General features: G+C 39.6%; 1 protein-coding gene across 1 annotated transcript; it reads right to left on the bottom strand.

The window, feature by feature from the left end:
- Positions 1–9,426: 9,426 nt before the first annotated feature.
- On the bottom strand, positions 9,427–10,305 carry nog1 (noggin 1). The gene has a single exon (XM_008280464.1). The coding sequence runs from the start codon at positions 10,303–10,305 to the stop codon at positions 9,637–9,639; it is 669 nt and encodes a 222-aa protein (XP_008278686.1). The 3' UTR covers positions 9,427–9,636.
- Between the last annotated feature and the right edge of the window lie 6,046 nt (positions 10,306–16,351).

Raw genomic sequence — 16,351 nt, 5'->3', positions numbered from 1 at the left:
TATTCTGCTAGAGCTTCTTCTTGCTTCTCGTGTTTCTATTTTTCGAATCCTATTTTCTGGTGTTTCGCTATTAATGCAAACAGCAGAGATCGACAGAAACTTGGATGAGAATAAGCGATCGGTGGGTTGATTCAGACCAACACTGTGGTTATATGGTGAACTTACATGTGCACTTGTAGGGAATGTGTTGCATACTTATCATATCGTGCAGAAAATTTCTTTCACAGATAACATTACACCAGCTTGGGTGTACAAGTCAAGAATTATTATAACAATTATGGCTGCTTAGAGCCATATGCACAGAGGAACTTAAATAAAATCATGAATCCTAAAATCTGAATGCAATTAAACTGCCCCAACTCTGCTCGTTTTTATCACTCTGCAACCACCCTGTGGGCACTTCCTTTGCACCTGAGTTTTTCTCCAATATCATGTCTTCTTGTAGGTATCAAGCGAATACTGAAAGGTATTTTAGGAACAGAGCTGCACTCTTGTTATTACTTTCTGAAGTTATTGTAGGTGAGAGCCAAAAATCAAAAAGAGGTGGACCTGGAAACAATTTGCAGAGATCCCGCAGTACATCTGAGAATCTCGCAAACCTCGAGGAATGATCTCTTTAGATATTTATCATCTGATCAAAGCACAACCAAGTGTGAAGAGAGTGAATTAATAAATACCCTTAGGCGGCTTGTTTAGTTGTGCAACATGGCAGGATGATAGAAAGGACTTGGCACGCACTCAGGAACGGCTAAACCTGAATATGCTTGAGGCTTGAGAGGTGCCAGTGGAGTTTGGGGGGGTGTGTAGAGGGCATGGAGGGGGTGCTTTGGGAGAAACATGGAGACACAGGAGAGGAATGATGGACGGCTCACACGCCAGTCATTGTGAGAAAATTATAGCTAGATGCTGCCAACTGAGGCAGTGTGGCGGCCAGCCAAAGCCCTGGGAGAACAAAGGCCCAGGATCCCTGTGTGTGAGTGAGCGCCGGCCTGCCTGTGGAGCCCCAAACCTTCATATTTACATGCGACGCTCAAGAGTTAATTGCAGTGAATTCCTGCGCTGGGTGCAAAGTAGGGGCTGTTGTTGCTTTATTTTACATAACAAACACACTGTTTCTACTGAGTCCTCTCTGTTTCAAAGGATCTTGAACCAAAAATGCAAAAAAGGATTTCAGCCCTCATGAATCAAAACTCTTCTCCAAAAATAAACCAATTAATTACTGCTTGTTTTCAGTGTTATGCAGCTCAGGGATGACTGCAAGTTTTGAAAAATTTTAATCACAAAGAAATATATGGTGAATCTCAAAAAAGAAACACATGGAAGCAGTCAATACATTCTGATAATTTGTTTATATACTCTGCATTATCATGCTGCTTTCGGGTTATAAGCTGTATTGGTGGCTCCCTGAGGAAAACATGAAAGTTTCACACATTCCTCCAGTTACCCTGCGTGTTTGGGAAATGATTTGTATTTAATTCAGCTTCTCAGGAAATGTTCATGTGTGCGCTTTCAGCCGCAGGAGGGCTAAGAGGCCCCTTTAACCGACCAGACCTCATCTTCACAGTAGTTGATGGACAAAAGCCAAAATGTGTCAGGGTTGCTACGGTTCCTGATTTTTCGTAAACGAACAGTGCCCTCTCGACTTGGCAGAGCTGCCCCGTGCACATCAAAGTAAGGTCTGACCTTGCATACCAGATGAGGTTTGGATTAACGAGCTCTGGACATCAAACAGCAGGATCACCCCCCCACAAGTCATCAAACCCAGCTCGGAGAAATTTACAGCAGACAAAAATGCTGGAAAAATCAACATCAACCGTGCCACGCATCTTGGTTTGAACATCGTGACCAGGACGGGGAGCAGCAGCAGCAGAGAGGATATTTCAAAAGCCTCCAATTATCTGATGTGTGGGAGAGCACAATGAACTGGGCGGCGTGCCAAACAGCATCCTTTACCAAACAAATAAAACTTTTGACAGGACGTGTCCGCCTTTCAGGGGACTGCACACCAACAAACTGCTCATGCGGGGCAGCGACAAATGCTTCTCATATTCACTGCTCACTGATTTACATAACTTAATTTAACAAGTAACATTCATATTTAAAAAAAGATCAAAGTGAAACCAAAAGACAGAAGTAGACTAAATGGAAATCATTGTCTGCATCGTGGAGGTTAGTTAGCAGTTTATTACATAAGATCTTGTTTAAAGTCGAGATGTGAACTGAAGAACAAGTGATGTTAAGGACACTGAAATGAAAAGATTTCTGGAGGCCCGAGTTATAAAAAATTCTCAGGCGCAACCCTTAGTTCTGACATCAGAAAGGTGTGGGAGGAGAAGGTTTCAGATGCTGTTCAAAGAAGCATACTGAGGCCCTTTTATGTGATGCTCCACTTACTTGAATGACAATAATCAGCCGCAGATAATTTATGATTACTTTAAGTATCGCTATTAAGACTTTTCCTAAATTGGTTAATACAAATGCAGCCTCGGTAAAGGTATATTCTCCCAGAGTTGATTGAACTGATATTTTTTAGGACTTTGATGACAACTACAGTTCACAGTGGAAACACAAAAGATGAAACAGAAATCTACTGTTATTAAGGCATAAAATAAAAGCAGACAAACAACTATTTTTAGTATCTATCAGGGAAATAAGTCACAACAAACTGTTCAAAATATTATTAAGTGTAATATATACAAATATTCCTATTAATTTATTGGATAAGCACTTGAGATCAACGCCTGTAGTTTTAACTCTGAAACTCAAAACCTGCCAGTAGGGTTGAAAGGCACGTTTTCATTTCCTTATTTTTAAAGATGCTGAAATGACACCAATTATCAGAGCCTGTAACTACAAAAACAGACAAAACGATCAGATTTTCAACTTTCTGAAGGTCCTTGAACCAAATTTGACCAAATCTAAGCTTCATATTGCAAATTTCATAATATTTATTCTACAAGTCTTATTTGAAATTCACCAAAATACGTCATTTATAACAGATTTTGTTGAAAAACAAAAGATAGAAAAAAATCTGCACTCCTCTGCACAGCTGTGGACCCATCTTTTACTCAGCTGAGACCAACAGTCAAGTAATTTAAAAAAAAAAAAAAACTGCAGGTTGTGTTCACAGATAAGAAACAAATATGAAAACGAATTACACATATAAGTAGGTAAATATCTACGGTATGTAGAGCCGCCATTTTCCAGTACTGCTAACACATGTGAGCACTTGGAGAAATTACATTTTTGCAAAATAAATAATCAAAGAAATTCAACTTTTGTTATTTTTGTCACAGAAAATATCCTTGAGTTCTCTTTGCTTCTAGTCAGGCTTGTGTTGTTCCCATAGAGGTGACAGATTTTATACTGCAGTGAACAGTGAGCCCACAGTGCAATGTTCACTATTCTGCTAATGACTTTTATCCTTTCAGTATTTTGATCTATGAAATCAGGTCAAACTGTAGTAAAATAACAGTTTTTCTATTGTGGTATTTTCAACATTCAGCAAACAAAAAAACCAAAACCCCAAAATATTCAGTTGACAATTAAAGGAAATTATTACTTTTGAGAGGCATGAACTAGAGGACGTGTGACATTCTTGCTTGTTAAATGACTGATTATAACAGTTGAGAATTAATTATATTTTAATTAACTAATTGACTAAATGACAAATTCTTTCAGCTGGCAAATAACTAACCAATCTTCTGCTCTCATTGAAGTGCTCAGCTACATTTTGTCATAAGCAAAAGACACTGCCAGTAAAGGTTAAAGAGAGGAGCAATTAAGAAAATGTGTAGTCAAACTAGTAGTTTAGTTCAGGGATCTCCAGCTCCGGTCCTCGTGAGCTACTGTCCTGCAGGTTTCCGATGTTTCCATAATGCAACATATCTGACTCAAATTAATGGATCATTAATAGACTTGTTTAGAACTTGACAACAAGCTGTTGGAGATCCATTAATGCGAGTCAGGTGTGTTGCAGTATGGAAACGTCTGAAACCTGCAGGACAGTAGCTCACGAGGAGTTGGAGATCCCTGTTTAGTTACTTTATCACCTGCCATTTAAAGTGTCATCAGTAGCACCGTGATGAATCTAGTCAACCTACACATACTGTAAAAGCAAAAAGAGTAAAAAAAAAAAAAAAAAACAACAGTTAACACAACATCAAATTAATATTTACTTAGATTGTAGCATTAGCAGCTGTCAAGACTAAGATAACTCATGCAGCAGCTCACACACAGGAGTTAAAATTTCCATTTGACCATAAACAAAAAAAAAATGGAGAAACAAGATGAAACTTAAACCGAGCGACAGGTTCATATCTGAGCTGTGTGAACAACAGAAACAGCTGTTCTGCTGGGAGTGAACACCTGCCTTCATTCAGGGCTGTTTCCCAGAGGCCTCGGCCGCAGCCACAGCCGGACATCTGGACAGTGAATAAATGAAACTTATTCAGATTTCTTTAGATTTGATCATAGTGACAGATGTATGCAGACAAATCCCCCCACATCTTTAAAGCAGGGATTGTCTTCACTGTCGAACACGTGGAATTAACTCAAAGTTAAATTAAGTCAGATAGGTTCATGACAGATTTTAATTCACTGATTAAAACCTAAAACATACATCTTCATTAGCAGAAATCACATGTTAATGGTGATTCTCAATTTGGTCACGCTTAGCTGCTGTCTTTATTTTCTTTTTCTTCACTTGAAGCAACGTTAATTTGGGTAAAAACAGTATAAAATCTCTATTGCAAAGTCTACAATATCGTGGACCAACTAAAGAAATCATTTATTCACTTGGAAACAACTGTGAATACAGGAAAATAAACATTAACCAATTGTGATTTTAAGTAAACACAGGCTTTGCGATGGAAATAAATAAAAGCTGTTGTGTAATGCAGAAGTTTTAATTAGTTATTACCCATATGTTTAATCTTTATTATTCTATTATTATTCTCTATAAAAATTGTATTAACTTTGATATTTTGCAGCATTAAATTAAAGTTTTACATGTACATTCTCATCCTCACTATATTTAATCTTTTTGATACATTCACTGAAATAAAATAACTTCAGAATGGGCCCAAACGGTATTTAAATTTAAACTCAAGGTACCCTTACAAGCTTATTCTTCTTCTTGTTATTATTTTACAGAGCATTCGACTGCATCTCAGTGCTCCTCAACAGATGGAGTCACTTCTATACGTGGGTCATGTGATGGCAGCTTGGCAACTGAGGAGTCACCATGACAAGCGAGCAAATTCCATCTGCTCAGGAAGATTATAAGATGCAGACAAAAGTTCTAGGAAAAGCTATTAAGTGGACATTAAGTTAAGATTTTTTTGGACAAGAGACGCCAAAGATATTCTTCAAGTCTGCGTTATGTAATCAACTTTCTGTTCTTCTAGTTCTTGTTGTCAATTTATTACATATTTCCCCCCAAATTAAATTACTATTGTATCATCTAAACATTTTCAATACTTTCTAGAAATGTACAAAAGAAAAAGTGTGAAAAACAATTGGGGGAAAAGATTGGTTAAACACTGCAGAGGTTAGTCTGTTTAATAAATCATTTTGCTTTAAAGCTTCCTCCAACTTCCACAGCCTCTACTAACGGGTGTTGGACAAAACAAATGCTAATGTTTCAGATCATAGCACAGTGATGATCATGTGGCTAAATGATAGCTGCAGTTTAAGGTCATGTTTTCCAAATGGAGCTCCTGAAAATAAAAGTTCACAGTTGAACTAATCAGTCGCTCATTTGAAATTGTTCTCAGTCCTGCTTTTTACGTTTAAAGGATATATTTTATAAGCAGTGTGTCTCATAACAGAACACTTTCTGTTGCCAGTCAAAGCTTCTCTTAACTACCAGCATTATGAAGATCAAAAGATATTTTCCAGCTTTCATCACTGCATAAAAGCACAAAACTTTGTGTATCATTTTATTACAGAGCCGTGGTCCAAGTACGGTGGTGATTGTGTATTCAGAGCTTTCAAACCTGATCATTACAGCACATCCTTTCATGTGCCGAACTGTTTAACAGTATTATTTGAAATTTGTCATTTCCACTGAATAAACATCAGTCTGCAGTCTGACTTTTACAAACTGAGCTGGCATACTCGGCTTGTTATTCTATTCATCACAAGGGTGCCACAAAGGCTACCTTTGGCCTATTAATGAGCCAGTCAAAGTTATTAAAACCAATTTTATCATCTGTAATGAAAAATGAATGACTTGTGTTTGATATTGTTGGCAAAACTAACAAGGAGAAGTTTGCTTTGATCAGGAAAAAATCTGAACCCTGTAGGAGAATTTAATCAGCAACAAGGTTTTGGCTTCAGAATATCTGCATAGAAAAAAAAGGTTGATTAGGTTAAAGTAGGGGGGAGGGAGAAGCAGAGAAGCAGTAAAGCAAGCCTATACCCAAAGAGATCATTAAGTTAATGGATTGCTGGTGGCTAAAAGCATTACATTGTTGGGTATCTCAGACTTCAGAGATCTGCGGAGAGCCGAAGCTTGAGAAGCGCCACGCTGAGCGACGACGCTGGGAGCTGAGGGCCGGCTCAGAAGTGACGAAGGGCATTAGCAACCCTGCATCCTCCAGTCTGCAGCTGGTATTAGCAGGCACCGAGCGCTCTGTCAACACGTATTACTTCACACACAAATCATCTGACCAGCGTCACCACTTTGCCCGGCTACAGCAGGAAAGACTGAAGGAGAGAGAGGTAGAAACTTGTGGAAGAAGACAGAACAAGGAATAACTTGTGTTCCACAGATGTGATAAGAAACACTGGATAAACTATATGACTGAAAAGATCTTGCTGAAGGAAATAGAAATACACTGTGAAGGGCACCTGCTTCATGAAACAACAGACAAAATAAGGTTGAAAAATATATTCGTGTTATAAGAAACTATTAACCGGAGCAATTGTTAACTGGCTCTAATCCTTCAAAGAGCTTTTCTATGACACACAAAACCTGAAATAGGTGGGTATCCACAGGGCTTGTCAACTGTGAATCCTGACCAACGCTGGCTTTGAGCAAAGGGACAAACAGCATTATGGAAAAGACAAGAAGATTAATGTCAAACACAGAGGATCCAACACACACATACATCAAAGGCTGTACGTTGTGTTTGTTTAAGCTGCATCGTGCAGATCTTCGGTCTTACATTACTATCCGGTGACAAGTACGAGGATTTGTGTGCCGCATGCATACGTGCAGAGCTGGCTCTAAGGCTGAGGAGCATCATTATGGACTAAACACAACTAAAACAAAACACAGGCTTTCTGGTGCCCTACTGTCTACCCGACTGAGGCTGTGGAACAACAGAGGGGGGGGAGGTTGTCTTAGTCAGTGTCTGAGCGAAGCGACTACACGAAATGATTAGAGATTGAAAATTATTATTGTGGCAAGTGACTCCATCTTTACCAACCCCCAGAACTTTACTCTAGATTTTAGTTGTGGCCTCAAAACTCTGAAAAAGTACAAAAATGTCAGTTTGAATTATGGGGAAAAGCTAATAAAGTAATGCACAAAATGTCTACAGTATTTCTTTTTGATGTGATGCTGTTAAAACATACAACATCATGCAGCTTTAATGAAGAGTTGAAGAAAGCTAACATGAAATGTACAGTCTATATGATCTAAATGTAAAATAAACTCAAGGGGAAAGGTGTAAGAGTTTAGGGGATTGATTGGTATTATCATATGTGGAGTCAGTGAAAGTTGCCACAATATGATGGTAATAAACGACTAAGACGTGATGTCTGATGCCAGAGGATGTGTGCTACACTGTGGTGAAGGACATATTCAGGTCTCTTCCTTGCATTAAAAGGGTCAAACTATAATGTGCAAGTACAAAATACAAGTCCTGCAACGTTAGCATGTAGAAAAGACATGAGTACACATTAGAATGTCAGAATATTGTAAATAATGCTTTACTGTGAAATCAGATTCTGATGTTGCAGCTGGACAAGGTAGCGCTAATTCAACTACCACAATCTAATCAGAAAGTAACTACAACTACATTTACTCAAGTACTGCACATGAGCACAATTTCGACTTGTACGACTACTACGTCTACTTCCTATATATACTGATAATACTGCACTGCACTACTAACTCAGCCCCACCTGCACCACCTCCAACATTAAAGCACACATTTATGAATTACTACAAGATTAAATACTATTACTGACAGCATTTTGTGTTGTCAATGATTATTGTTATTTATGGTCATATTTTTACATTGTGCTGCAGCTACTTCTAATTAAGAACCTAAAACAATCTTCCACCATGATTTGAATCTAAGAATTTAGCATATTTGACAAGATGGCATTTATGTTATACAATTATACAATATTTGCCACTAAAATGTAGTCTGACATACAGTGGTAATACAAGTAAAGCAGACGTAAATCTAAATCAAAATCATACTCTATTAAAGGAGGATATTTCATATTTATGCATGTTATGTTTAAACTATGAGATCATACATTTGTATTGGGTTGTAATCACTCACTGTGATCTCTTTTCAAATATTAGATTTTTCTAATTACTATTTTTAATAGTTAGTAGTTTATCCAGAAAACATAAGAATCACCTGCAATCAAGCTTTAGGCTACATGTTGAACCACTCTTTCAAAGTTAGAAAACAGTTCTTTAAGATTGCAGATTTAGTTTTAAAGACATGTGCAGCATCAACCTCTGTTCCTCTCAATGGAGCAGAAATCCAGCTCTCAACTCAGCTCCTGCTGGGCTGCAAATGGGGAGGAGGGCTTGTGCACAAGAAAGAGTGAAACCTGTGAGCAGCTGCTGATTCCTTCAGTCACCGAATCTCTGCTGCTTCCTTTATCAGCTTGTAATGAGTCTGATGTATGACTGACAGCCTTACCAGTGATAAGATAGCGCTGGTTAACTGGAGACCAGCAGAGAACTTTCGTCCACACGATCAAAAACTAATACTGAATTATTGTTAAATACAACCCAATATCCACAAGAAATAGTTGCAGTTTATCACCAAATCCTCTTTTTGTTTCTATAACGATGCAGTGTTTCTAAGACGGAGTAAACCAGACACCATCGTGCAGCATATAAGCGCATGATTGTAAAAAGTACGTGATGCGTAAAATGGTGTTAGCGTGAGAACTACACACTGAGCGCAATGTGGCAGGTGACTTAAAGGTATCCAACGTTCAGACTGGGTGAAAGTAATCAGAAGAAGGAAAGGAAAGGCATTTTAAATCATTTCAGTGTCGTTTTATTGTACGAATATAAAGAATAAATAGCACATTTCCTTAATTTACAGGATAAAACAAGTCACTGATGCACGGCTGTATCAATAATCCACGTTCACTCAGCTCTGAGGTCGATTTGCTTCATCCACGTATGGAAAACAGCAAGTCTTTACGTGGCTCTATGCGCCATATCTCCATAAATACAAAATATATAACCAATATTCTCCACAAATAAAGTAGACTCTGGTTACAAATAATACTGACTTTGTACAGGGAGTTATATATAACTGCATGGCACCGCATATACAGAAAATACATTCCTACACTCGGTAGTGCATGTGAAAAAAGAATCATAAAAATACTGAGCTTATAATTTATGTTTAGAGTCTCTTTTGTTTAACTTGAACAGGAGCATTTGCAGTCTGTGATGATGGGGTACTGCACCGGTATCCAGGCGCATTTCAGCCCCCCTTTCCTCTGCACGCATCTCCATCGCAGTATCGTCAGGTGGGTAGAGTTCGCAGGTTTGCACACCATCCCCTCCGGAACAGAACAAGACCTCTTGCTCAGGCAGCTGCCCACTCGTACAAACCGCGGCCAGAACCTGTTCCCAAGGTCGGTCCAGGTGTACACGACCGGACAGAACGAGTAGGCCCACAGCCACTGCTGCAGCCGCCGCTTCAGTTTCTTACTGGGCTTGTGCTTCTTGCCGAACTGGACGTCGAAGTCCACCGCTCGGATCTCCTTCGGCAGTACTCCACCTGGCTTTTGAATCTCAAAGTCATCAAGTTCATCGTTCCCGGTATATTTGTCCTCCATGGGCGGTAAAACGGACAAAAAGCGGCTGTCAAAGTCTCCCAAGACGCTCTTTAGCTCGGTCTCGTTAAGGTCCCGCTCCTTGGGGTCAAAGACAGGATCCGGGTCCTCTTTTAATTCCACTAGCGGCAGACTGTCACTCGGGATGGGGCGGAGAAGGTAGTAGTGCTGACAAATCCCTCTCTGCATGAGAAGTCCGAGAGACAGCACCAGCAGATACATGGCCACACACTGCTGAGATTGATCCATGTTAAACGGTGGAGACCAGCGCGCACACGGAGCTGCTAAAAGGCCACTTTGTTGTGCGCAATTACGCGTGAGCCGTATCCAAACCTGCGTCTCGAGTGTCCCTTCAAAATTCAGTTTCCCATGATAAAAGTCCTTAACAGAAATAAAATATTCGTCCGCAGTAGCATCAGTGGAAACTGTTTTTAATGATCAGCTGCGCGACAAAGCTCAGATGTCTCCTCGGGCTCCGTGCGCCTGGACTCGGCATGATGCTCCAGTTGTCTCCTTAGCAGAAAAAGTGCTGAGCGTAACCCGCGACCTCAGTTATATCCTCCACACGGACCGTGATGTAATTCGTGTGCCCCTCTTTGAATGTGGGTTTGTTGTCTAGGAGGAGATCCCCAATACCTCCTTCTTCCACCGCGCTGGAAGGGGGGCGGGGGGGTGACTGAGGGGGGAGGCGAGGGGGGACGCAGGGAGAGGAGACGCCCCCTGTCGGTTTTCCAGACTTCCTCAAATCAGTCTTTCATTCCTCAGGGGTGTTGGTCAACTAGTGAATCCTGCTGCAGAGAGTCTCTGCAGGCTCACAGAACACCAAAACGTCCTGCAAAAGCGGCAGCTAGTGACAGTAACTGCACATTTACACAAATACTTCTTTAAACCTCTGTGGCACTTGCATAAAAGTTATTATTATTTATTTATTTTTAGATAGATTCAGTTTCTTTACATATTAGCTCATAAAATATGCTGCACAGCTTTGATTAAAACTGCATAATATTAATACATGTTGCTTTCTTCTAAATAATTTTAACATTCAAGTGTTACTTTTATGTCATTATTTATATCATCAGTGCTGATAATCCAGTAAAATCTAACACAAATAGTGATCAAGTGCACAGTTACTTTTGATACTATAAGTACTTCTCCTGCTTTTTCCTGCAATCAAAATGCTGTTGCTGCAACATTTATTTACATAATGAATCTAAATATTTGGTAGTCATATTACAGGTAGAGCTTTCTTTTGCAAATGAAGCACAAACTGCCCAAATATGTATCAATCTCAGTTTAATTCACTCAAAGAGCTTGGTTTAGTTCTGCAAGCAGCATCTTGCTATTGTGAACAATCAATAAACTCTTGCTATGCAGAAAAAGTTTGTTCAAATTCTCACAACTTTGAATTCCTACAAAAGATCTGATAGTGGAGCTCCCAAAGTGTCCAAAGACACCATGAATTTCAAGGAAATCCATAAAAAAAAGTTTCATAAACAACCTTAAGAGAAAAAAAAGGGAAAGCTATATGTTAAGAGTGACAAAAATTCCAATTAGATGACACATTTCTTGATATAAATGTCATTTCTCTGACAGTAGAGTAATAAAGCTTGCTTCATTAAAGGCTATCCTACAAGACATACTGCACAGGAAACAAACAAACTCGTATCAGCCAATTAGCAGAACCCTCTGATTGTTTGAAGAAAATCATGATTTACAGCCTGAATATGAGATGAAATGGCCTGTTAACTACACTTTTTGCAGTGTATTTACTGCTTGTGTCCAACTCAAGTGGGACAATATTTCTGCCTGTAACGGTGCCACAGCGAGCCTCTCAATAAAGCTGGCCAAATTAGCTCCCAAATAAACAACGCTCACTAAGCTGCAGCCATGGAAAGTATCACAATTTGTGAACCTGTCTAAACTCATGCTCAGAGAATCATTCTTTGAAAAATAATTTAATGGAAGAACTTAGCCAGCTGCTACATCAGCCATAAACCATCCGCTGTAGATAAATGCATCTCTGTTTCATTTTGAATGAGCTAATTCACACAAGCACTTGAGCACACGACTCATTTAGTTTACGGTCAAATGATGGTGAAAAGTCTGGAAAATGTCACCCTTATATTTTTCATCTGACCAGCACGTATCATAAACTATCGCCCCTAAAAACGCTTGACAGATAGGCTCAATCCAGTGCATTCACATGTGGGACGGTGCAGAGTAAACTACTTGCATATACAAACCTACTACCAAGTATTAGATACTAAGAAATCACAGACGTTTAATGCACATTTCTATTAAAAAAAATCAACTCAAATCACTTATTTTTTGGGGGGGATAATTCAAATGACTTAGTTAAACTTGTTTGCAAGACTTAATCGCACACTTAAGGAAGTTTCAAAATGAAACTAACATGTCAGTTCACTTAAGAAATAATAATTCACACACCGGAATATTTAATTTCTAATGTGGCTGCATGGGTGAAGTCCAAATATGGTTCTCATTACGTGCCATCAGGATTGCCAGGCTCATTTAACGCTGAGTTGTTTTTGTTTCTTCTAATCCCTTCCTACTGTTTTACCACAGGAACGTTTTGATAGTGAAATATTTCTCCTTAAAAAGTCAGGCTACTTGAGACAGACGCCTGCCTAATTGAGGAGTTTTTGTAAATCTTAAGTTAACCAAACACAGTTCCCTTTGGCTAATAAACTGCCCGATGTAATGACCTTTTTTTTTTTTTTTTAATGCAGGGTCTGGTTCTTGAAGACTTTTAAACCTGCGCTTAAGGATATGCGTTCCAAATGAATCTCCGTGTCTGAGCCATGCACAGGTCATTGTAGCCTTCCCTGCTGATTTCTCATTTTGTGAGGAAAAGCAGACTTCTCTCTTGGCAGCCATCTTCAACAGTGGTACCAAGAAAAGTCAAGCTCAGGTAAAAACACAACCGAGGGGGGACTGGACGATTCAGACAGCTTCCATCCATGCAGGAGCAAACCACAAAAACCTGAGATATTTAGAAAGTCATCCAAGCAGATGTTTGAGGCTTGATATCCTGCCCTGAGTGGCCCGCTGCAGGTTATCAATGACAGAGCAGCTACAGTGTCATTCAGAAAACACAAAGCACCTTTTACATGCTTTATCTCCCTCAGCACGTTGTTTCACACCTCGTGCTGATTGAGGCCACATTGCCAAGCTGAATACACACAGACATGAAGTGGGTGCTATTCTGTTTACTCTGGCACTTGGGAGGTGTGCAAATTGCTAGTTTGTTTAGCACTTTTTTCCATTCCTCTGCAACCTAAAAGCACACAATCGCAATAATCGCTCCTGCTGTGAGCTTAATTAAAATTAATTGCTACCTCTGACCACTGACCATGAGTCCGATGGAAGATTACATTCTTGCATGTCCCACTATTCTTGTCTTACTTAGGAATGTAAAGTCTGAGTTACCTCCTTATTCTCAGGACTGTTAAAGTCTCATTTTATGTCTCGGAAAGCAAACATTGACACTAATTCAGCCTGAAATTGGAAAATAGAACTAGCTCCAATTTAACTGCTGAATATTTGAAGATTTTTATGTCTGTTAAGTGTTTAAATCCACTCTAATAAAATGTGTTATAAACATTTCATTTTATTTCCCTAATCAAGTAAGGCAAGTCAATAAGAGGTTGTTTATTAACAGTTTGATATCTGATTCAACTGTCGACTCTACAATCAGTACACGATTATCTTGATAAGCCAACGTATTATTCAAATTAATTGTTTATATCAAGGTTGCGGAGAACACTCACACACTGCGAAATATCTGTGGCTTTTAACGAGCGCTATAATTAGCACATTTAGCTAATTTTTCCCACAGGTTGCAGAGTTGATGAACAAAGCACCCACAGCCTAATGCGAATGTGTGTTCCTTCCATTCCTCCATAAACTTTTCACAGACAGAAAACTCTGCATCCAAACAAAGTCGTTAAACTGAAACACTGCACAAAGTCCTCAGTGATTACTCACAAGACTGAGTTTGCATTTGAGCAGACGGACGGCAGAGAGTCGAGTTAAGAAGTATCACATACCTGAAGAAAAACAAAACAATAGCGCTCCTATTTGTTAGAGATTCTTCAGGTGAAGATAGAGAGAGAGAGAATATGTTTCATTTAAAGCCCTGGACCAATCACATGGTTGACAGCATTCTAATCTCACCGTTCATTAAGTATTAGACGATGTTAAATAAAAACACACAGATGGGTCAGCTGGAGGCTTTGGAACATCCCCTGAACTGACTTCTTTTAAAGAGCCCATATCATGCAAATTTATAGGTGTATATGTGTGTTTTTAGTGTCTACCAGAATATGTTTACATGCTTTAATGCTCAAAAAACACAATATTTTTCTCATACTAGCGCATGTATTTTCACCCACCATAGGAAACCCCTCGTTTGAGCACCTGCCTCTTTAAGGCCCCTCCTCCTGAAAAGTCCAGTCTGTTCTGATTGGTCACCTAAAACAATAAATAAAAGGTAACCATTGTAACATAGTCTAATCCCAGATCTCAGGCAGACAGATGTTGCTCCAGTAGAAGTGGCTCATGTGAGAAAACAATGGCGGACTGCGAGAAAGCAACTGTTCATTCTTTGTTTGGGGTCGTGCCAACAAGCTGCCAGACAGATGGTATGCAAATGTGCTACATGGTGATGTAAATAGGCAAAAGAAGGAAAGCCCTGACTTCGTCTCAGGCAGGTAAGGAGCAAAGTTTCAATGCTTCAAGGTCTCTTTGGTGTGGACCTTGAAGTTTGCAGACCTTTTACTTTCACAGGAAAGTTATTACACAGCAAAAGGAAGGAAAATGAGGGAAAACCCAAAATGCAGAATATAGGCTTTGGCTTTTCTCCACCAGACTATTTGGCTCATTGTGCATTTTCCTTTCTGCTGTAATAATTTATCCGGTATTTCGAACTGCATTGAAAACGTTTCTTTTGTTTGTTTGTTTTTTGATAGCCCACATTAGTTGGCCGTGAGAACAATGGAAACAAGCAAGAAGTGAGGTTGACGGTAGAGTCTAGCTCAGCTTTTGCCGGAAAGAAATGTGCCGTCACTCAGCAAGGCACTGCATTGGTCACTGGTAGATCATTCTGTAATGTAAATACTGTTTTTCTCCTGTTTATCTGGTTGCAGCAAAAGATAGAACGATTGCCGCTGTGATAACTTGCCAGAGTTGTAGCATCCTGTCCGAGAATTGTAAACCACAGTGCAGATCCATGAGCCATGTTTCCATTTAATTGTCAAGCAACTCTTGATTATGAATTAGGCTTGTTTCCATTAGCTGCTTTGAAGTTAATAAACTAGGTGTCGTCAGAAGGTGGCAGTATAGGTCGCATAACGCACAAACAAAGCAGTAGAAGCCAAAACGCAAAAAAAATCTGGACGAAGATGAAAAACAAACAACACATGGGCCATCGACAAAGAAGAAAGGAGCCGTTTTCAGAATTGTTTTCAATCAGGCAAGTTGTAATGCTCTTTTATGTCAGCTGGTATTGGACACGTTTTATACTGTCTGGAGGGAGAGACAAAAAACAAACAGCTGATCAGTCATGTGAGTTAATGGTTCCATCTCCCATGAGGCGCATTCACTTAGAAAAGGTCAAAAATTAGCGTAAAAACTTATTTAAAAAAAGTTTTTAAAAATGTTGCCATTTCCATTAACTTTTTCAGGCCTGACAGCATCATAATTAATCTCCTCCCCTGGACTCCCTGGATCATAAGTCATGATTACTGCTGGTGATAATTCACTTGCAACTGCTGGATTGTGACTTTCTTTGAGCTTTACAAATGTTCAGAGGGCTTTTTTCTCAAAGTTCAATATTTTTCCCGTAGACATGGGTGTAAGTAATGGCTACTTGCAGGTATAAACAGTATCAACTACAGGCAGCTTTAATCCAAATAGGATCTGTGTCAGCTTGTGTTGGTCAAACCAGTACAAACTTGTGCAGGTATGCAGACACACACAACCACCATGCAGTCTCTTACTTTGTCATGTTGGTTTAAGGGAGAGTCCAGGTCAGCAGTTTCAGATCAACCTTTATTTTATTGGAATCAAAGTAAACACTTCTGCTCTTGATGGATGATACAGCACTCCATCAACCCGCTGTGTGATATAAATGAAGCCTGACGACCGGCACAGAGACACAGCAGGCGCCCTCTGTGGCTAGCGGGGCATTTAGCGCGTTTCAACGCCCGGCCGAAGCGTTGATCTCCACATGGTGATCTGGCGGGATTTCTACAGATTATGAGAAGCCAACTCT

The sequence above is a fragment of the Stegastes partitus genome, unplaced genomic scaffold (genome assembly GCF_000690725.1).
Source record: "Stegastes partitus isolate 25-593 unplaced genomic scaffold, Stegastes_partitus-1.0.2 Scaffold195, whole genome shotgun sequence".
Taxonomy (NCBI): domain Eukaryota; kingdom Metazoa; phylum Chordata; class Actinopteri; family Pomacentridae; genus Stegastes; species Stegastes partitus.
Note: the sequence above shows the minus strand (reverse complement) of the source record. Positions and strands in the feature narration are given on the sequence as shown.

What these genes read in the sequence shown, in the direction of transcription:
- nog1 (XM_008280464.1), bottom strand. Translation starts at nt 10,305, where the DNA reads ATGGATCAATCTCAGCAGTGTGTGGCCATGTATCTGCTGGTGCTGTCT.